General features: G+C 46.4%; 1 protein-coding gene across 1 annotated transcript; it reads right to left on the reverse strand.

Annotated features, from left to right (window-relative positions):
* Positions 1–8,589: 8,589 nt before the first annotated feature.
* Positions 8,590–14,656, reverse strand: LOC103182428. Its single transcript, XM_042342234.1, has 4 exons — positions 14,535–14,656; positions 13,161–13,286; positions 10,957–11,050; positions 8,590–10,444 (listed from the first exon to the last, which is right to left on the reverse strand). The coding sequence occupies exons 3-4, from the start codon at positions 11,022–11,024 to the stop codon at positions 10,027–10,029; spliced, it is 486 nt and encodes a 161-aa protein (XP_042198168.1). The 5' UTR covers positions 11,025–11,050; positions 13,161–13,286; positions 14,535–14,656; the 3' UTR covers positions 8,590–10,026.
* Between the last annotated feature and the right edge of the window lie 7,125 nt (positions 14,657–21,781).

The raw sequence follows: 21,781 nt of genomic DNA on the forward strand, positions 1-21,781 counted from the left end.
ATGAGAGGCATTTACGCAGCGGTTCAGAGTCGGGCAGAGAGCGAGAGCGAGAGCAGGAGCCTGTGTGACAGAGACCGGGAGCTTATGGCATGTGCTGTGTACTGTGTACTGTGCGATGGACGGACAGAAGGACAATCTATTTAATATTCACAGCAGGTTCCGGCCATGAGATGAGCTGATCTATTTATAACAAGTTTCATCTCTGGTCTGGCTCGGAGCTGGAACCAGATCTTATCGAGAGATAGATATGGCTTTGTAGCTTAGATCTGTAGCTCAGTGGTCAGAGCACTCGCCTCGCAAGCGAGAGGACCTGGGTTCGATTCCCGTGTGGGTCAGGGCGAAACCTTAGGCAAGTCTCCTTACTCCAAACATGCACCACACACACACACACACACACACACGCCTCTGGTTACCAGCAGCGAGTAGGAACCTGGTTGTAAGTCGATTGGCGGATTGCTCTTCTGGGGGTAATAATCCCTTCTAAATAAATGAATAAATAAATAAGTTGGTCGCTCTATCCACGACTGTTTGTGGGACTCTGCTGTGTGCAATTGGCTGCCGCGTTTCGCCCACAAAACATTCACTCAGTTCACTGTATAGTATAATTTGTGAAGCGCTTTGAGACGTCTCGAAGGTGTGATAAGGCGGTGCATCAAATGCAAGGATTATTATTATAATAAACTAACGATCTGATTAACTCATTAACTCACTAACTCGCCCAAACAGATACCAGTGATCCATCATGATTACTCCAACTCTCGAGTGAGTGAGTGAGTGAGAGAGAGCGAACGAGCCCACGAGAGCACATCAGAATGAAGAGATGAACGGCGCTATACCTCTGGCACGAGTCAAAGTGAAGCGTTTGGACCGAACGTGATTCAGAGAAGAGACAGTGGAGGGAGTCAGGGCCCGAGCTCAAAGCCAGAATAACAGGAGAAATGTGCGAGGACTGATAGGGATTTCTTCCAAACTAATCCTTCACGGATTAAGCCAACCTTTCATCCCTTCTCTCTCCACTTTGTTAACTCTTCACGGAGTAACTGGCTTTGATTCGGGGCTAATTTGAGGCAGGGATGAACCTCGGCCACCCTATTGTAGTGATCTGTCCTGTTTGTGTTCCGCGGCTGACAAAGAGGAGCTGCGACTGCACTGGTCACAGCTCCGCGATTCAGCCACAAGTTTCACATCCATAGAAATCGCTCCCAATAATAATCCAACGCCTCAACTTGCAGTTACATCGGGAGCACGTCCCAAGGCGCTGGACACTGAGGGGTTTGGACCCGAGTTCAATGATAATAATAATAATAATAATCCTGGCATCTCACCCGGCGCCTCATCACGGGTTGAGACGTCTCAAAGCGCTTCACAGCACACACTGTAAAGCGTAGTGACTGCCACCTATTGTGTGGGTGAAACGTGGCAGCTAATTGCGCCCGGCAGGTGTCCCACAAACAGCGGTGGATTTACAGCGGCCGTTTTCTTTTGAGTGGAGGGAATTATTACCCCCTGGAAAGCGATGGACTAACAAGCGGGTTCTTACTGACTGCTGGGTAAACAGAGGCGGGCGGGCGGGCGCGGAGTAAGGAAACTTGCCTAAGGTTTGGCGACCTTGGTGGGCACACACACACACACACGCACACACACACACACACACGCACATACACGCACACACACACAGACACACACACACACACACGCACACACACACACGCACACAGACACACACACACACACACACACGCACACACACACTCAGGTACATGTAGGAGAGGAGACCATGTGCCCGCGAAAATTGCGAGCTCTGCGAAGTGGCGGCCTCCACTCTGACAGCCGGAGTCACACCAGCAAGGACACCGCTCTCCGTCCCTATTGTCTGAATGTCCTTCGCCATAAGCCGCCCTGTTTGATACCCTTTGTCTCCGGCTGACTGGCACACACACGCACACACGCGCACACACGCACACGCACGCACACGCACGCACTCGCTCTCACAGCTACTGCCGCTGAGGCTCTGCCCAACACTCTTAATATTTCATTTCATTTTATTTCATTTCATTTCATTTCATTTCATTCAAAGCACGTCACTGTGCCCTTCCCCCGACCCCGGCCGTCAACAACATACACCGTGTACACATCCACTCACACACGCGCACATCATGCACGTATTCACACGCGCAGACGCACACGCACGTGCATCATGTACATATTCACTCATACGCACGCAGCACTCTCACACATTACACACATACGCACAGACACACACACACACTATGTACGTATTTATTCAACACACACTCACACACACTCACACACATAACGCACATGTTCACGCGCGCACACACACGTGCAGTGTGCTCACGCGCACACACGCTCGCACTCTCATACAGACACACGCACCTCTCTCTCACACAGACACACACACACTCTCTCTCACACAGACACACACACATGTGCGCTGGTAAAAATAGCCTCGCAATACAGCTCGTTTCCTTCAATTCCCAGTGTAATTTAACATTGTTAGCTGCATCTGTTCCTCAGCCGCACTTGTACCCTATCCCCGCGTGTGATTGATTTGCCTGCAATCCCAGAGGCGCTCTCTCTCTATCTCTCTCTCTCTCTCTTGTCCCCCTCCCTCTCCCTCTCCCCCTCTGTCTCTGACTCGCTCCCCCTCTCACACTCGCCAACTTTAGCAAATGATTATTAACGAGGACCGGAGGGAAAGTGAACCACTGCCTTTGTCTTTCTCCTTCGCTCTGAGCTCCAGCGAGCCTCTGTCCTCACTGACTGACCGGGCTGGGGCGGTGCCACCTTCCAGCCCTACGCCGCCCAAATCAAACCCTCTCAAAAGCGCTTCCCCGGGGCATTCGCTGTCGAGTGTAGTGACTGTGCGTTTCCAGGCAAGCGGGGCACTCGCTGTTACTCTCAGTGAAATGTCTCACAGATCACATCAAATCCATTTTGGGCTTCAAGAGGGAACTAGAGAGATGCCTTAATAAGAGTCAGCGACAGGGGGGAAAGGGCAGGTAAGTGGGACTGTAAGGATTGCTCTTGAGGGAGAGGCACAGACACGATGGGCGGAATGACTTTCTTCTTGTGTCGCAAATCTCTGTGTTTCTACCATTGTACAAACAGCCCATGAAGTGAATGACCAATTTATGATAATAATAATAATAATAATCCTTGCATTGGATACAGGGCCTTATCACGTCTTCGAGACGTGTCACAGCGCTTCACAGAATATACTGGAAAGCGGAGTGACTGTGTATTTTGTGGGCAATCTGCAAATAAGGAACCCCAATACTGGGGAAACTCCCCATTTGGATCTGGAGCCACAGGTTTGACTCTGAAGTCTCGGTACCACAGCACCATCTACAGCATTTACTGTGAACTAGGAGCAATAATAATAATAACAACAATAATAATAATCCTGGCATTTGACACAGCGCCTTATCACGTCTTCGAGATGTCTCAAAGCGCTTCACAGGATACTCTGAAAAGTGGAGTGACTGGATATTGTGGGTGAAACACGGCAGCCGATCGCGCACAGCAGCGTTCCCACAAACAGTCGTGGATTGAGTGACCAAATTATTATTATTGTTTTAAACCAAAGTCAGTCAGGAACCTCGGTGTCTGTTTGACCCTCAACTGTCTTTTCTTCCCCACATCCAAGCCATGACCCGCTCGGCCTTCCCTCACCTCCGTAACATCTCCCGACTCCGCCACTACCTCACCCCTCAGGCGCTGAAACTCTTGTTCATGCCTTCATCACCTCTAGGCTCGAGTATGCAAACTCGCTGCGTGTCGGCCTTCCCAACCCCTCCCTCCACAGCTGTAGATAATCCAGAACTCTGCAGCCCGTGTCCTCTCCCGCACCAAACTCCCCCAGTGACCCCATCTCCCCCACTCTCGCCCGACTCCATTGGCTCTCTATCCTTCAGAGGATCCAATTCAAGATCCTGGTCCTCACATACAAAGCTCTCCATAGCTTCAACCCACCCTACCTCTGCGACCTCCTAACCCCCTACCAACCCGCCTGCTCCCTCCGCTCAGCCGGCTCTGGCTGCTCCACGTCCCCCGACCCACACGCCCCACCATTGGCGGGAGAGCCTTCAGCCACTCTGCCCCAACCTCTGGAACTCCATCCCCCAATCTCTCCGCCTCGCCCCCTCCTTAGCCTCCTTCAAGTCCCTCCTCAAGACCCACCTCTTCGACCGTGCCATCGGCCACCTCCCTTCCCCTCCCCTCCCTTAACCCCCCCCAACCCCAGCTCGGGTCTGAAATGCTGTACACTGTCAGCGCCTTGGGATGTCCTCCCGACGTGAAAGGCGCTATACACATGGAATCTTGTTGTTGTTGTTGTAGTAAACTTAGGGATATTAAGTAATGACTCTCTAGCAGTGAGATACAAGCTGGAATCTATACAGAATAATGCCCCCTCTCTCGCCCCCTCCCCGTCTGGAATCTGGATGCACTGTCTATGGGGAGCTGGGGGCGTGGGGGGTGGCATTGAGGTTGCAATAGGGAGTGAAAGAGTCCGTCCAGTTTCACTTTAGCGCCTCAATAAAGATGCAGAACTTTAATATTGATCACAATCAGACGAGACAGACACCAAACTCGTTTCCACGTCGCCTGGTGAAGCCGCAAAGCAAAGCTTCCTGCAGGAGCTGGGTCTGGGTACGTGTTGGAGTTATTGATATTCAGAGTCTTGTTAGTATTACAAGCTCATTAATGACAGCTTTGCTCTGTGTCTCGTTCAAGCCTCCCTCACAATGTGCATCAGATCAATTGCCACCTCAGATGGCTTATTTGCCGCTGTTCTTGCGAACAAATCTAAATGAAATCCTGCCTGGTTTGTACAACGCCCAAAATAATATCATAATACAGTATCCAATATCCTTTAATACTGTGGAGGATTTCTGAAAGCGCTTCACAGGATTCACTGTAAAATACCAGACTGAGACCCTGAGACTGAGACACTGTATGTTTTTTTTATGGGGGTCAGCCAGGTGGGTGTCTGACACACGTGGAAACCCATCACCGTTGCTTAAAAGTCTGAGAATTCCAGGTCTCCCACCTACACAAGGAAATCCCAGATAGATTATTGGAATGGAATGCGCTCTCTCTCTCTCTCTCTCCCTGGAGGGACGTATCTTGTTTACCTAATTCCGGAACGTATCAGGCGCAGGTTGGCGAGAGCCAAGGCTTGGGGGGGAGCCCAGAGTGTGTGTTGGGGTAACTGCTGGGGTCTAACCGGCTAAACCCACACAGCTTGGCCATTGAGAGCGCTGTCTAGCCGAGCTTTCCCGCTGCTTGTCCAGCTCGGACCACCCCACCCTTTAAGGCTTTGGCTCGCAGGGTTATCGGGAGCTGAGGGGGGAATGACGCATAGACTCCCAGACTGTGTGATATTGAGACACTGTGTGAGACTGAGACACAGTGTCAGGTGGTGTCAGTATTAATAGTCACATCAGATTATTGGTGTTCTTCAGTAACTGTGACAGAAGCTGTTTAACACAATGTGAAAGAATTCCTGGCAGTGGCTCAAACCAATGAGACAATCCGGTTCCAGAGAAAGTGATAATTCAAACCCACTCTGACTGGTTTGATGTCTGGCCCAGGATTATTATACTCATATAGCAAAGGAACAAGCCTTGCCAGTCTGCCATGAGAATTCATTACATTTATATCCTCGCTCTTTTATTGAGGGATCGCATTTCTTCCCACTGTCTGTCTGGCTGTTTAACTCTTACACTCACTCACTCCCGACAATCTCACCCAACACCCCCCCATTCCCCCAGACACACACGCCCTCCCATGGCATCTCTCTGTCTCTCTCCCTCCCTGTCTTTCCCTCTCTGTCTCTGTCTCTCTCGACTGCCCTCCTGGCAGTTGCTTGACATGTCGTGTCCCAAACTATATACTGTACCCCCAGATATTATTTTCTCTCTCTCTCACAGTCTCTCTCTGCCTCTCCCCTCACTCATTCAGTCTCTCCGTCTGTCTCTCTATCAGTCTCTCCTTGTCTGTGTCTGCCTCTCTCATTCCCTCTATCTCTCACAGTCTTTCTCTCTTCACCCCATGGAAGTGGGTGTTACGTGGGAGGGGGGGAGAGAGGGGGGGCTGTTGGGGGGAATAGCTCTGAACTAAAGCAGCTGAACAAATGTCCCGTTTAAATATTTAATGTTCTATTTCAAAAAAAAGTCAAGATGTTTTATTGTGTGAATGTGGAATCTTACATTACGTGATATTAAAGCTGTTTTATTACCGGTGCGATTGAGGTGATGTATTATTTCCTGTGAAACCTGCTTCTGATTTCACTAAATTAAGGGAATACATCAAACGCAAGATTCACGACCAAAGGGCTTTGAGAGGCAGATCAGGTCGGAGACGATGTTAGAAGAACATATTTCCTTAGAGACCAACCCATCGAAACATCTCAAACAGCTTTACAGTAACTACAACAGCAACATATTAATAATAATAATGATAATAATAACCCTGGCATTTGATACAGCGCCTTATTATGTCGTTGAGACGTCTCAAAGCGCTTCGCAGAATGTACTGTAAAGAGTAGTGACTGTGTGTTTTTATAGGCGAATGGGAGCAGAAAGTTTAACCCAATGTCGTGACTGATATATTCCTCCTTTGGGCCCCAGATTCTTCTTTTTATAAAGAAAACGACTTACGTAACAGTGTGAGGAGGAATAGCTGTCACTTTCGCTACATGACAAGATGTGGCACTTGACAGTAATTACTTGTGAAGCACGTTTGAAGTCGTAAAGTTCCATAAAATGAATTGAGTTGGTTTTAATGAGAGAGATAACAAACCCATCTAAATAATGGAGATGTTTCTTTCTCTAATGAAACAGTTCTGCAAGATCATCAAATGAATGGTTCTGGGGGTTTATTATAGCAAAATGCAATTGGAAAACCCATTGAAATGATGAGCCTCGCTGTCTTGAACAGCCAAACAGGTTGTAAATTCCAGGAAATAAATAGATTAATGTCTTTACACTCAGATACATACAAAGGCACATGAAGCCCGACACTGAGCCAGACTGACAGACAGACAGACAGACATGCACACACACACAGGCAAGCACAGAGCTGGGCAGACATACAGAGACACACACGCGCGCGCACACAGACATATAGCCAGTCACAGAGAGCCCGATAAGAGACACAGACACATGCGTTCACACGCAGACACATGCACAGAGTCAGGCAGATAGAGAGAGAGAGAGAGACACACACACACACACACACACACACGTGCTTCGTCAGCAAACACGGCTGCCAATTTGCACTCAGCAAAGTCCCCCAAACAGCCATGAAGAGGGCGTCGTGGGATCTTTTAACGTCCGCCCGAAACGCAGCACAGACGGGAGTCGGATTTAACGTCTGATCCAAAGCACGGCGTCTCTGACAATGCCGTGCTCCCCCCCCCCACCCCCCACCCCCGCCCCCGCCCTGGAACACCAGCTCGAAATCCCTCCCAGACTCCTGACATGACACGGTGGGGGATGTGGGGGATGGGGTGAGAGTTTTTCAAACTTTGCCAGGATTTAGTGGTTTAATCTGAGGACTGTCTGGCCCGCGGGGCAGAGAGTGTTATAATTTTATTCTGCAAAGTAATCATTCTGACATTTCCTAATTCCTTTAAAATAATTTCGCACTGAACCAAGACAAGGCGCATAGTTGTTCAACTTCCATTTACAAAGGGCCTGGAGGAACCCATTTTTTTTTTTTGTTGTTTTTTTAAGCTACGCGAGACATTCAACCCACTCGCAAACCTCACAGCCGGCAACAATTTATTTTATTTTTTCGGCCGCGATAAATTGCGTGCGTGCCTCTGCTCTGTGTCCGGCTCGTTTAATTATTCAAAACGCACAGTACTCTAATTACTTGAGGGGGAATTTAGCGAGGCTGGATCATCGAAATTACCGCGAGCTAAGGCAGACTCTCATTACTCCCCTCACTCACTCACTCACTCACTCCCTCACTCACTCACTCACTCATCCCCCTCTGATATTCCTCTCTCACTACGATCGATCAGGAACAACACGTGACACTTGCATGTCCCAACGCGCGGGACGGTCAAGGATTTGGACCCGAGCTGGGGGTTGGGATCAGGTGGGGGGTGGAGGGCAGGGGGTAGGAGGGTGGGCCCAAGGCGCGGTCGAAGAGGAAGGTCTTGAGACGGGCCTTGAAGGAGACGAGGGAGGGAGGGAGGGTCTGTGGGATAGAGTTCCAGAGGGTGGGGGCAGAGTGCTGAAGGCCTGACCGCTGATGGTGAGGCCCATTAAAGAGAAGTTTGATCGGGGGAACAGAGGGGGCACAGGGGCATGTGCAGCACAAACACCAGCACAGACTAGATGTGTGAATGGCCAGTTTCCATGCCGTCTCACTCTATGTAAACTTGTTCCCTGTCCTTTCCCTTCGTGCTTGAGGAGCTGTGAGAGCTCCCGAGGGGGGGGGTGGGGGGAGAACGTCAGTGTCGAGAGAACTGAACACCTGAGGCCACCCAGAAGGGCTGACGTCAGAGTACCAACACAGCCACCAGAGAAATAAAAGAGAATCTGCTCAGTCTTTCAACCAGAATTTCTTTTCCGTTTATTCGTCAGCTCAATAAATGTGATTGCATTACGTTATTGCATTGTATGTTAGACTCGGCTTTTACTCAAAGCGTAACACAATAAAGCGTAGATTTCACTGCAGCGCAAAAACCTCAAAGCGATGTGAATGGCACCCGAACCTCGCGTGTTTGTTTGTTTCATCATCACTCGCAGAGCGAAGCTGGCGGGATATTTATAATACCTTTTGCCTCTGACACAGCGCCTTATCACGTCTTCGAGACGTCTCAAAGTGCTCCACAGGACACACTGTAATGTATAAGTGACTATGCATTTTGTGGGCGAAATGCAGAAGCCAATAGCGCACAGCAGTGTCCCACAAACAGTCGTGGAAATTCCACCTTGTCTTAGCCTGCGAGACCGTTTCGATTCAAATTTAATACTAATAGTAATAATAATCCTTGCAGGTGATACGGCGCCTTATCACGTCGTCGCGACGGCTCAAAGCGCTTTCGCAGGAAACGCTGATAAAAAAANTGTACAAATACAACGATTGTGTGTTTTTGAGGGTGAAATTTGGAGAAGACCCAGAAATGGGGAAAACGGGCCGGTCAGACAGACAGACAGACAGACAGACAGACAGACAGACACCCGTCGCTGGAGGGATCCGAAGGGCTGAAGGGTTTTCTTCATCCGAACGGCTCTCGTGATCTATTGTCCTTAAGGATGAGATGGGAACGTCGGGTTACACTGCCCTCTGGTGGTCATACGGTAGTGACACACTCGTACCTCTCCATCCATTAGAGTAATCCTTGCGTTTGACCACCAGAGCCTTAACACGTCGTCGAGACGTCTGAAAGCGCTTCGCAGGATATACTGTCAAGTGAATTGACTGTGTATTTTGTGAGTGAAAGGAGGCGGCCGATTGCCCACAGCGGTGACCCACAAACAGTCGCGGATTGAGTGACCTAATTAGTTGTAAGAAAGTTTTCGATTCAATCTGAATCTGAACTGAAATTCAGACCCGCAGTTTCCCGAAAAGAAACCTGGCGTCCAGATAAAGACACGAGTTAAGGATTGTCTTCATCGCCTTAGATATTAAGCCTGAACGGTCTCTCAGGCTAAGACCAGGTGGAATTTTGGTTCTCAGAAGGTAAAATAAACAAGCGTGCGTCCTTCCATGGCCATGGTGTAAGATAAATGTGTGTCTGTCTGTCTGTGTGTTTCTGTGCATGTTTACATGTATGTGTGCAATTTAAAGGTCGTGCAGGAATGTGGAACATCCTTAAACTCAGTCATTTAAGGAATATAAAAAAAGACTGAAGATTTTTGGAATTTGATTTGCCCCCAATCTAAAGCCAGTCATAAGGAGATGGGCCTTGGGGTGTCGAGAGTGCAGACCTGAAGACCTGCCACAAAGACAAGCCTTAACAGGCCGCACGCCAGTGGACACTCACTCTGAGGACACGTCTCTGACCCAAACCTTGATCAGAGAGTTTGTGTCGTACGTCATTGTGCCCGAGACCTGGACTTGGGCCAGGCTGACTCTGACCAACTCATTTTCATTGGACCTGAAGACGGCCTTTCTCTGGAGGGCTGGGGAAGGGTCGGGACCCTTCACCACCGAGTACATATCTTGCCTGTCTCTGAGGCCGAGGTCTTGTGTGACGAACAAGCCGAGGTTTGGGCATAGCTCCCCCATGGCCACCGGGGTCTCAAACATCACAGCAACGAGGCTCGAGCCCAGCTGGTAACTCAACACCCCAACGCACTGGATGGAGGCTGGGCTGGTGGAGTAGGAGCTGACGCCCACACCTCCCGGTGGGATGTCCTCTGGCTCCTTGGTGGTCTCACTGATGTCGAGGAAGATCCTGGGAAATAAACCAGGGGCTGGTGAGGATCGAGGCAAGGGCGAGGACAGAGATAATAGCAATAATAATCCTTGCATTTGATACAGCGCCTTATCACGCTGTTGAAACGTCTCAAAGCGCTTCACAGGATACACTGTAATGTGAATTGAATGTATATTTTGTGGGCGAAATGCGGCAGCCAATTGCGCACAGCAGCGTCCCCACAAACAGTGGTGGATTAAGTAATTAAAGGGATTATTACCCCCAGAAAAGCAATCTGCCAATCGACTAACAACTGGGTTCCTACTTAACTGCTTGGTAAACAGAGGCGTGTGTAGTAAGAAAATTTGCCCAAGGGATTTTGCCCTGACCCACATGGGAATCGAACCCGGGTCCTCTCACTTGCGAGGCGAGTGCGTTAATCACTACACTACCCGACTCCAAATTTGCACACTCTTAACCCGACCTCCAAGTTAGACAGACAGACAGACAGACAGACGCCAGTATCGCTGTGTAAAGAGACTCCGACTCACCTGGGGCTGGTCAGTGAGGCCACTTTGCTTTCATTGGTGATCGTAACTTCAACGGACGCAGATTTCATCGTAGCAAAATCTCAGGTCTGGGAGACTTTATTAGGGAATGTGGGGGTGGGGGGGGGGGAAATCAATTTGCTTTTAATAAACGTCACAGAGAAAGAGCGAAAGGTTATTACGAGGGGCCAAATAAAAGCCAGTTACATTAAACCGTCCGCTTGCTCATAGCGGAGCTTAAGGTGGGCAGAAACTGGATGCGATCTGGAAAGTTAAACACATTAAACCAACGGCTTGCTGGTTGGGTCTTTGGTAAAGCTCTGCTCCAGTGTCAGAACTTGGGAGTTGAGGTACGTACAGATCAGCCACGATCTTCTAGAATGGCGGAACAGGCTCGACGGGCTGAATGGCCTCCTCCTGTTTCCTATGGCACGAAAGGTCATCAGCCCTGAAACGTTAAGCCACTTTCCTCTCTCCATTGATGCGGCCTGACCTGCTGAGCGTTCCCAGCCACTTCTGGGTTGTATTTCAGATTTCCAGTGGTTTTTTTTGCCTTCTGTTCTATTATTGCTGTATTTGTGTCCGCGAGTGCGTGGGCAACCTCTCCGGCAGAGGGCGCCGTTTCCCTCCCTCTGTTCCCCAAGTTTGGATCTCTTGAGTTTCTATTGCATTCCAACGAAGCCCTCGGCAACCTCCAGGAACCTCTTAAACCCACCCCAGATAAGGCCTTAAGCTGAGCTCCTTTCTGTGCCCTGTCCAGGTGGACGTTAAAGATTCCCCGCAGCGATATTGCAAAAGCGAAGGGAGTTTTTCTCTCTCCCTCCCCCGGTGTCCTGGCCAACAATATAAGATAAGTTGGCCGTTGGCTTCATGGCTGTTTGAGGGACCTTGCGGAGCTGAATGGCTCCTGCGTCTGCCAACAAATACAAAGTCACTATACTCTTGACCGAAGTATTTTTTTTGTAAAAAAACAATTTTGAAGGGATTGTTACCCAGAGAAAAGCGATCCACCAATCAACTAACAACCAGGTTCCTGCTTACTGCTCAGTATCGGAGGCGTGTGTGTGGAGTAAAAGGAACTTGCCCTACGTTTGGACCTGCCCGGGAATCGTACCAAGTCCTCTCGCTTGGGAGCGCTCTAACCACTGAGCTACAGGATTCCACAATCTAAAAAGATCGCCTGAATAAGCAGCGTCTCATGATCTTTTTTTTACCCAAAGCGTTTTGCAAATAAATGTCTCGGGGAACCATATAAACCCATATAAACCCGCTCGAGTCTCAAAGGTCCAAATGCGCTAAAGTCAGTCAGTGGTAATACGGTGTTTGCTTTTGAAACCCCCAAAAAATCTTTTCTGCAATTTAAATGCACGTTTTCGGGGGTGGGGTGGGGGGGAATTTTTTTCAGATTCTTCTCCCCCCAACAGATTTGATCTGTTAATTAACCCCTTCACATAACCCATTAATTAACACATTGAATCTTCTAATTAATATTGTAATTTTCAGTTAGTAATTAGAGCCTGCGGTTCCAGTTGTGCCCAGAGCAGGACTGACAGTTTCAAGGTTTCCATTTACGAAGCTACCAACCGTCAGAGATTCATTGCCATTTCATGGAACAACAATAATAATAATAATCCTTGCATTTGGTACAGCGTCTTATCACGTCTTCAAGACGTCTCAAAGCGCTTGACAGAATATATTGTAAATACTGTATATTTTGTGGGCGAAACTCGGTAGCCAATTGCGCACAGCAGTGTCCCACAAACGGTCGTAGCGTGAGTGACCAAATTATTATTGTATTTTTTTTGAATGGATTATTAACCCCCAGAAAAGCAATCCTCCGATTGATTAACAACCGGGTTCTTACTTACTGCTAGGTAAAGAGAGGCGTGCGGAGTAAGGAAGTTTGCTCAACGTTTCTTCCTGCCCAGCCGGGAATTGAACCCGGGTCCTTTCAGTTGCAAGGCGAGTGCTCTTAACCACTGTGCTGCAGGACTACACTGGTCACAGTAAAACTAATTCCTGCTAGCTTTGAAGCGACCCCATCAAATGCAACTATTAACTTGCTTCTCGTTAGCATGTCTCTGTTAATCGCCCGCAGGACTCACTCCACTCCACCACTGCTCACAGACAAGTTATTTAAAAGCAAACCGCGCTTCCTTCCTCCTGCAATGGCTGTTAGTACGTTGATTGCTCAGTGTAGGACTAACCTGTCTCGGGTTCGATCACTGAACAGCTGCAGAATCGGAGATGTATAATTGCCTTCAGCAACGGCAGGCCAGCGAGGAGAGATTAATAATTAGCCAACGTTTCCTGATCACTCCTCTTGGTGACACCTATTGCGAAATGCACATTGCGTAAGGGCGATATCGAGCTCAGTACATTTCCACACCCACTTCCCTACCCTACCCCCACCCACTCCTCTCCCGGCATAAGTTGGTAAACATTGTCTCCAAGGAGCATTGCTACTAACAGCACAGCCCAGCCTGGATCAACAGCAGGACTTGGACGGGCAGACCAGTCACTGGAGACTCAACTCAGCACCTGTTAACTGTGGAAGCCAAAGCCCTAACGGGTTGGGTGCTCACAAGCAATGGTGAAGCTTGCCAGGCAGGGCTCTCAATGGCAAGCTGTGTGGTTTTTCGCTGATTAGACCTCAACCCACACTTTGGGCTCCCCCCAAGCCTTGGCTCTTGCCAACTTGCATCTAATACTTTCCAGAATTAGGTAAGCAGAGTGCGTCCCTCCAGGGAGAGAGAGAGAGAGAGAGAGCGCATTCCATTCCAACAATCTATCTCTGGATTTTTTTTTGTGTGTAGGTGGGATGCATGGAATGCTCAGTTTGGGTTGGAGACTCTTAAGCACCGTGATGGGTTTCCGCCTGCGTCAGACTCCCGGCTGAGCAAAAACTTGCCTAAGGTTTCGCCCTGACCGGGAATCGAACGCAGGTCCCTCTCGCTTACGAGGCGAGGGCTCTAACCACTAGGCAAGAGGACCCCACTCCGTTTACTGTAGAGCGTGGCAATGGTGCAGTTTGTGGTCTCGTAAACTCAACTGGAAACTCTTGCGTAAGTAATGCTAACATCAAGTTCATACCACAGCAAAACCGAAGAAACTGAAGATACATAAAACGCAAAATACTGTCGGACGCTGGAAATCTGAAACACAAACAGAAGCGGCCGGGAAAGCACTCAAGCAGCGGCGGGTCAGGCAGCATCTACGGAGAAAGGAAAGCGAGTCCAGGTTTCAGGTCCAACGACCCTTTGTCGGAACATCAACAACAACATTACACTTGTATCGCGCCTTTCACGTCGGGGGGGAGGGGGCGTCCCCGAGGAGGGTGGGGGGGCGGGACGTGTCCGGTTCTCCCACCTACACGCGCCCCAGGTTCTGACGCGGTGGGTCGCGGACCCGAAACGTCGACTCGCCTTCCTTTCTCCGCAGGGGCTGCCTGAGGCGTTCCCGGCCGCTCCTGCCTTTGGCGCGGAAGACGCGCGCAGACGAACCTTAAACTGCGTCGCGTTGTAAAATATAGTATTATCATAAAATATATGATTTTACCAGAAAAGTTACAGAGTTAGTACCTGGGGATACCCAACTGGTGTCCAGAACCTGCAGCTCACTGACCAGTGAGGGAAAGGAGAAGTGAAATGAGACTTACAAACCCCTCTAAACCACCACCACCACCAAAAAAAAAAAAAATTGAGCGAAAACCTTTTTCTCCCCCAAAATGAGTTGGGCTTTGAGTTAAGGAGTGGCTGATCAGCTGGGGCGGGGCGGGGCCTGGGCGGGGCGGGGCCTGGGCGGGGCGGGGCCTGGGCGGGGCGGGGCCTGGGCGGGGCGGGGCCTGGGCGGGGCGGGGCCTGGGCGGGGCGGGGTCTGGGCGGGGCGGGGCCTGGGCGGAGTCTCCCTGCACTTGTCGCCCAGGCAACCACGTCACTCAGTACGCGTCACCGGGCTTCAGCCACGCCCGCCCACTTTCAACCCGCGGCCACGTGGGGGCAGCCGGGCCGGTGACGCGCTCCCGCCCCACCCCCACCCAACCACCCTCTCCCTCGCTTCCGATTGGTCAGAGTTGCCGTCAGTCAAAGGCGGGTCGGGCGGAGTGGGGCGGGGTTCCCCGCCCGTCCGCCGCCGTGATTGGCCACGGGCGGGGGCGGCTGTCTGTCTGTCGACGCGACGCGCGCGCTCACGTCGCGGTGGCGGGGATGAGGAGGGAGAGAGCGTGATGACGCTCTGCCGGTGGCACGCGGCGCGCACGTCGCGGGCGGGAGGGCGACGGGTGCTTTGCAGTCGAGAGAAGGAGACGAGAGCGCGAGAGAGAGAGAGAGAGAGAGACACAGAGACTGAGAGAGAGGTGTCCGGTCAGAGTTACGGTATCACCGTATAGTATATAAAAAAAAACACCTCGAAATATCTCCAGAACAGATCGAGAAAAGCCCTCGAGGAGGGGAGTGGGGGTGAGGAGAGGGGGTACAGACGACGACCAGAAAGTGTGGGAACCGTCCCGTGTGTCGCTGTGTGTGTGTGTGTGAGGGGGGGAGTGGGGGGGTGTGAGGGGAGAGTTTTTTTTTAACCGCAGAGCGAGTTCCCTCCCCCCCCCAAAAAAAAAAAAAAAAAATCCTGAGGTAAAAAAAATATTATATTTTATTTCGCGATCGGTTTATTTTTTTTTCCGGTTCGGTTTCTTGAGGGTTTTTTTTTATTATAATAATTAACGTTTCTCTCCCTCTCTCTCTCGTCTCCTCTCCTCTCTCTCTCTTCCCCCCCCCCCTCTTCAAAAAAAAAAGATCGTTTCTTTATTTCTTTTCTTCTCCTCCGCACACCTTTTTTTTCCCCTTCTCCTTCTTCTTCCTTCTTCTTCTTCTTCTTCTTCTTCTCCTCCTCCTTCTCCTCTTCCTTTCTGTCTATTCCTCCTCCGGAGGGAAAGAATATACATTCTCTCGACGAAGAGTCCCGTCGAGTCTTCGTGTCTTGATTTGAGGTGATTTTTATTTAATTTTATTTAATTTTATTTTATTTTTTCCTCTCTCTCTCCTCTCTCTCTCTCTCTCCTCTCTCCTCTCTCTCTCTCTTCTGGGAGGAAAATCAAAAGAAAAAAAATCTCTGCTCGCGTTTAGATTTTTTTTTGGGGGGGGGAGGGGGGGAAAAATTATATATATATATGTATTATATTGTATTTAAATGTATAATATTCCACGTGTGTGTATATTATGGATTTCATTGTATGTTGTGGTTATGGATAGTATAACAATCTTTGCATTTGCTGTGGCGCCTTATCACGGCTTCCTTATTGCCTATATTTTATATTTAACTGTATATTTTACGTGTGTATATATATTTAAATGTGTATATTATATATGATATTTAAGTATCCTTTATGTATATATATTTAAATGTGTATATATCGCATAACATTTTATATTTAACTATACGTATAGGTATTATTTAAATGTGTATATGTTATATATATAATATTTTATACTTAACCATATATTTTATGTATATATATCATATTTAAATGTGTATATTGTATATTATATTTAAAGCAAAAGAAAATCAATTTATTTTTCTGGAGGTGGGGGGGAAGTAAGTGTCTTTTCTCACCTTTGTTTTTTTTTGCACAATGTCCACACAAACCCAACTCTTTGTTGGCATTAAGTTATTTTAAATTCTCATTTACTCCCTTTCCTCCTCATCACCTTTTTTTTCCCCTCATTTCTCCTCCACCTTTCTCCTTCTTGTCTTTTTCTTTTTAAACTATATTTTTTTTAAAAAAAAAGAAGAAACTTGCTGTAGTTGATGGGGAGTCTAACCAAACCTCGGTTTGTGTGCGCGTGTACGTGTTTTTAAAAAAGAGGATCTAAAATAACTCGTATAAATATACTTAAAACATATACAGGTTATTTTAAATATATTTTAAGCGACCGTTTGTGGGACACTGCTGTTCGCAATTGTCTGCCTCGTTTCCCCCCCTCCCCAAAAAAAATCCAGTCCACTTTACAGTATATTCTGTGAAGCGCTTTGAGACTTCTCAAAGACGAGGTAAGTCGCTATATATCAAATGCCAGGATTGTTGTTATTATTTTGAAGGAATGTGAGCTTCAAATCCAATTATTCTTCCTCTCTCCCTTCCTCCCTCCCTCTCTCCCTCCCTCCCTCCCTCCCTCTCTCTTCCTCCCTCCCTCTCTCCCTCCCTCCCTCCCTCCCTCTCCCTCCCTCCCTCTCTCCCTTCCTCCCTCCCTCCCTCCCTCCCTCTCTCCCTCCCTCCCTCTCTCCCTTCCTCCCTCCCTCTCTCCCTCCCTTCCTCGCAAATCTCTTCCTGGATTTTCTTTCATTGTGTTTGTTTTTTCTGTGTGTAACTTTCAGTAGGCGGCAGTGACTCGTGTGTAACCGCTGTGATTTGGGACTGTTGAAAGGGGGTGTGGTTGGTGTTGGTGGTGTGGTTTTAGCCGGGGGTGGGGTGGGGGGGGAAGAGTGGAAACTGGCTGCAGTTTAGCAGGAAAAACTTATTTCTTCCTGCCCAGTGGATTTTACCCCTCCACACACACACGCAAAAAATCTTCATGGTTGCTACGTGTAAATTGGCTTCTGCACCAGCCTACAAATACGGTCTTTATAAGTGTTCTCTGTGAAACGCTTTGAAATCATCCTGTTGACAGGATGAGGATCTCTATATCACATGCAGGGGTTGTATTCTTTATTATTTATCTTTGCTCAGAAACGAAAGACGCAGAATTGTTTTTTTGATGCAGTAGATGGAAAAGATGCGTGCTTTTCTTGTTTTGTAATCTGCAGCTATCTGATCCCGATCTTGCTTTTGGAAAAGTTCCTGCTTTTGGTTTTGTGGGGGCTGGGGCAGGGAATTTTTTTTAAAAAAAAAGGATGTCAGACATGTTTTAAAGGGAACTATGCCAATTTAAAAGGACTGTTGAGAACAGTTTGTGTGCTTTTTTTTTACTATATTTTCGTAACAAAATATTAACTCAGTTTTTAATTTTAATCTTGATCTGTGATGGCACAGTACTTAGTCCTTGGCTGCTGACCACCTCATTCTGGTAACATTTCAATGTGATTGATGAAATGTACTGATAATTATGAATGATTATCGGTAATTGTGTTTTTCTATCAATATTCTGTAAAATGTCCTGTAACGTCTCATAAAATGATGATGTTGTAGGGTGTCGATCGCTTTTAGTATAATATTGTGCTTCGTTCATAGATGGATTCTCTTTCGAACATCAAGTAGTTGAAATTATTACATTAGCATTTTTTTTAAAATTCCAACCAATTTTATTATCTACTCTTCCTACATCTTTAAACACTGACCATCTTATACAATCTTATGTGGAACTGAATTAGCTCCCACAGTGGCTGCTGAATCATCCCTGTGTTAATGACTACACCTCTAATAATGATTATTCAGCTCCTGCAGTCGGCCTCAGTGCGTCCTTCGGTTTAGGTAGGACTTCTGTGTTGTTTTCTGTTCCCTTTGTTGAAAGGCAACGGTTTAATAGAATAGGAGAGAACTATATTCAGTTCTATTTTACGATTCGTTATGAGTTAGCAAAAGTAACAAGGGGTACAAGGAAAGAAGTGGAAAGAGAGATTGATACAAAATGATAAGTTAAATAAAAGGATAACTTAAAAAGGTGATAGTGGCACGAAATGTTTCCCTTGTGGGTTGAAAATTCCTATTTGTATGTTCAGTCGGTCCTTAAACGCCTCGAAGATGTGATAAGGCGCTATATCAAATGTAAGGGTTATTATTTTTCTGTCATGCATTATTTGCTTAGAAAAACTTGATTTTAGGCTTGCAGTTTTGTATCCACTTGGCTCAATTCAACCATTGAATGCTGATTGATTCCTCCTTACAGATCATTGAACAGAGTAAGGAATCTGTTAATGATAACAAACCCAAATTTGTGTACATAATCAAGGTTTCAAACCATGTCGGTTGATTGTTTTGACAAATAAAGATATAAAGATAAAGCAATCACTGGCATTTCTAAAATTCCTAATACCTATGGATAAGTGCCTTCCAGGTTACTGTGTCCCATTCACAAATCAGCTGTTTGTTCGTCTTCTAAGTGTGTTATAATTAAAACCTGGAGGAAAAAGAATATACTTTAGGTGCATTTTTTTAAAAAAACATAATGATCGTGGGGTTGAGGTATAGTGTGTTTTGTCCCTTATATGTACTCTTGCAGTTAGAAAAGGGCAATAAATACAGATGAAATCTAGGTCCTCTTCATACCTTGCGTCTTATATATTTCAATCTTTCTTCTGTAATATCACACCCATAAGTCTATTACATACAAACAGCCTTCATTTTTCTATGTGATGCTTGTGCTGACACCATCATCTGATGCCAGTATGGTTTTGATAATAACTACTTTGCCAGACAGGGACCACTGCGTTTAGCAGCTGTTCAGTGGACCAAAGAATTCATTCCTAGGCCAAGTGAGCTTGCCTTATTGTGCTCCCATATACAGGAAGAAGCTTCCGGTGGCAGCTTTTTCCAAGTTGTCTGCAAAAAAAACGCATGCTAATTTCTGTTGAGAGAGCAGTAATTGTGGGCAGTTGTCAATACTCTGATCCAGGGATTCTGCTACCTTAATAATAGTTCTTGTCTATGATCGCACACACTGTCTATTTTATATAAATTAGAGCCACTTATGTGGAGGTTACTAACAATTGTGCTAAACAGCTCCCGATTACCTCATTTATTCTGGATTATGAACTTGGTTTTACTTCCTCTTCCAGGCAGTTTCACAAACTAATTATCTTAATGACTTGTCATATTTCTAGTTCTGGCTTGAGTTTGACTTCAGATCAAAGGTTTTGGAAGGAGCAGCTGAACTGCTTTTTTATAAATGTCTTTTTATAACAAAAAATGTTGTGCCAAACTCTAATTTTAAACTTGAATCTCATAAAAATATGTCTGAAGAGAGGTGCAAACCACTCAGCTGTTAAAGCCCTATGAAAGTTACACTAGTCCAGACTTCAGTGAAATAGTTTTGTTGCTTTATGGCATTTTATATATGTGGTAGGAATAAGTCCCCTCTTTCAATTTTTTTTAAACATTAAATTCATCACAGTCATGGATGGGACCTACACAGCTCATTCAGACCTCTCGCATGCGTCAGTTCCACTTAGATGTAGGGTAAATTCCATTTTGCCAGGTCATATTGCATATCATGTTTCATACTCTGTTGTTCTCTATTATATGTAATGGATTTTGTCTGTAGATATCATTCACTTATGATGATTTATAAAACGACTGTCAGAGCTAAGACTTGTAGCATATTGCATTTGATTGGGCTTGAATTTGCATTTATTAATAATAATAATCCTTGCATTTAATACGCATCAATGCGCATTACAAAATACACTGTAAAGTGAAGTGTCTGTATATTTTGTGGGTGGTTGTAATGATCAGTGATTTTAATTTTTAATGATATATTCAGCCTCCCACCTGAGTCTACCAGTCTCTGCCACCTTTACTTCAGTTTTCTCGTTAACTTTAATCAGCAGAGATAATAATAATAGTTCTTTACATTTGGTGTAGCGCCTTTCACATCGGGAGAACGTCTCAAAGCACTTCACTCTGAAAAGGAATAACATACCTATTTTGCAGTATAGACAAAGACCTATTCTGTGAGGTAGGGACCCCAGCTGCATTAGGTCACAAAGGATCAGATGCAGTGAGAAAGCAGAGAAAGAAACAAAAGATTAGAGAATAAGGGATTAAACACTCAGGTACTTGGAACTGTTGAACTAACTCTGTTTGTCACCTCACCAAACCTGGAGAGTAATTTATCTTTGAGTAAGTGATTAGGGGTATTTTTACAGCCATTTTCTCATTTTGTCCTGTGCATACTATCGACAGTCTTTTGAAGCTATGTGAACCCATTGTGCATTTCAACTTCTGTTTTATAGACAAGCCTAACATTAGTGTTATCATTTTAGTCTGTTTGAGATGTAGCTTTCCCTGTTCTTATTTTCTTTATCCAGTATTTGTTTTGCCTTTGTTCGGTGGTTGAAATTGGGAATATCTACAGTGTAGACGTTTATGTGTACAAATTTGTGCTCCAATGTTAGAATTTAGACCGCTGCACTCTCAGAAACATTGATTATAATATTTTGTTATCAATGGCTTAAGAGTATGAAAATATTTAAGTTTTTGTAGTAGGTTTGTTTAACTAGCACATAGTTTGCATGCATTGCTGATTCTACGTTTTGCCCCCGGGGTTTCTGTCAATCATGGAACCCAAACTCTGGGGCTTTTAAGACTTATTTGAATAAACACAAGAAATGTGAAATTGTAACTCCTTGTGATTTTAAAAGACAAATTAGTTGAACCTTCATGCTGTCTGTTCCAGTTGAATGGTCTATTGGTTAATCTATTTTCACAATGCTGACCTTTCTTTTTGAAGGAACGGTATGTTAACCAAATAAATGTGGACTGTACTTTTCATGTAAAGCTTCACAGATATCAAGGTCTTGCTGTTGTGTCCATCAGTTCTTCTAGAATAGGAAAACCTGTTTGGTTCATACTGAAGAGCGTATGCTAATCCAATGCACAAGCTCTTGGGAGTTCTTGAAGTGTTGATTTTGTTTTCAAAAAGTTCTTCAAATTGTGTGTGGAGAGTGAAGAGTCCGTTTGAACAGTGCTTTTTATTTGAATATCTCTGAGGTGATCTGCCTCTTTGCCTGCTTTCTGTGTATCTCTCTTCTTCTGTAACTATTTTTCTTTTTCACTTATTTTACAACAGCTCACTCAATACGAGTGCAGTTTTAAAATGTTTATTTGCCATCCTCAATGCAT

Source organism: Callorhinchus milii, unplaced genomic scaffold (assembly GCF_018977255.1).
Source record: "Callorhinchus milii isolate IMCB2004 unplaced genomic scaffold, IMCB_Cmil_1.0 Scaffold19, whole genome shotgun sequence".
Taxonomy (NCBI): Eukaryota; Metazoa; Chordata; class Chondrichthyes; order Chimaeriformes; family Callorhinchidae; genus Callorhinchus; species Callorhinchus milii.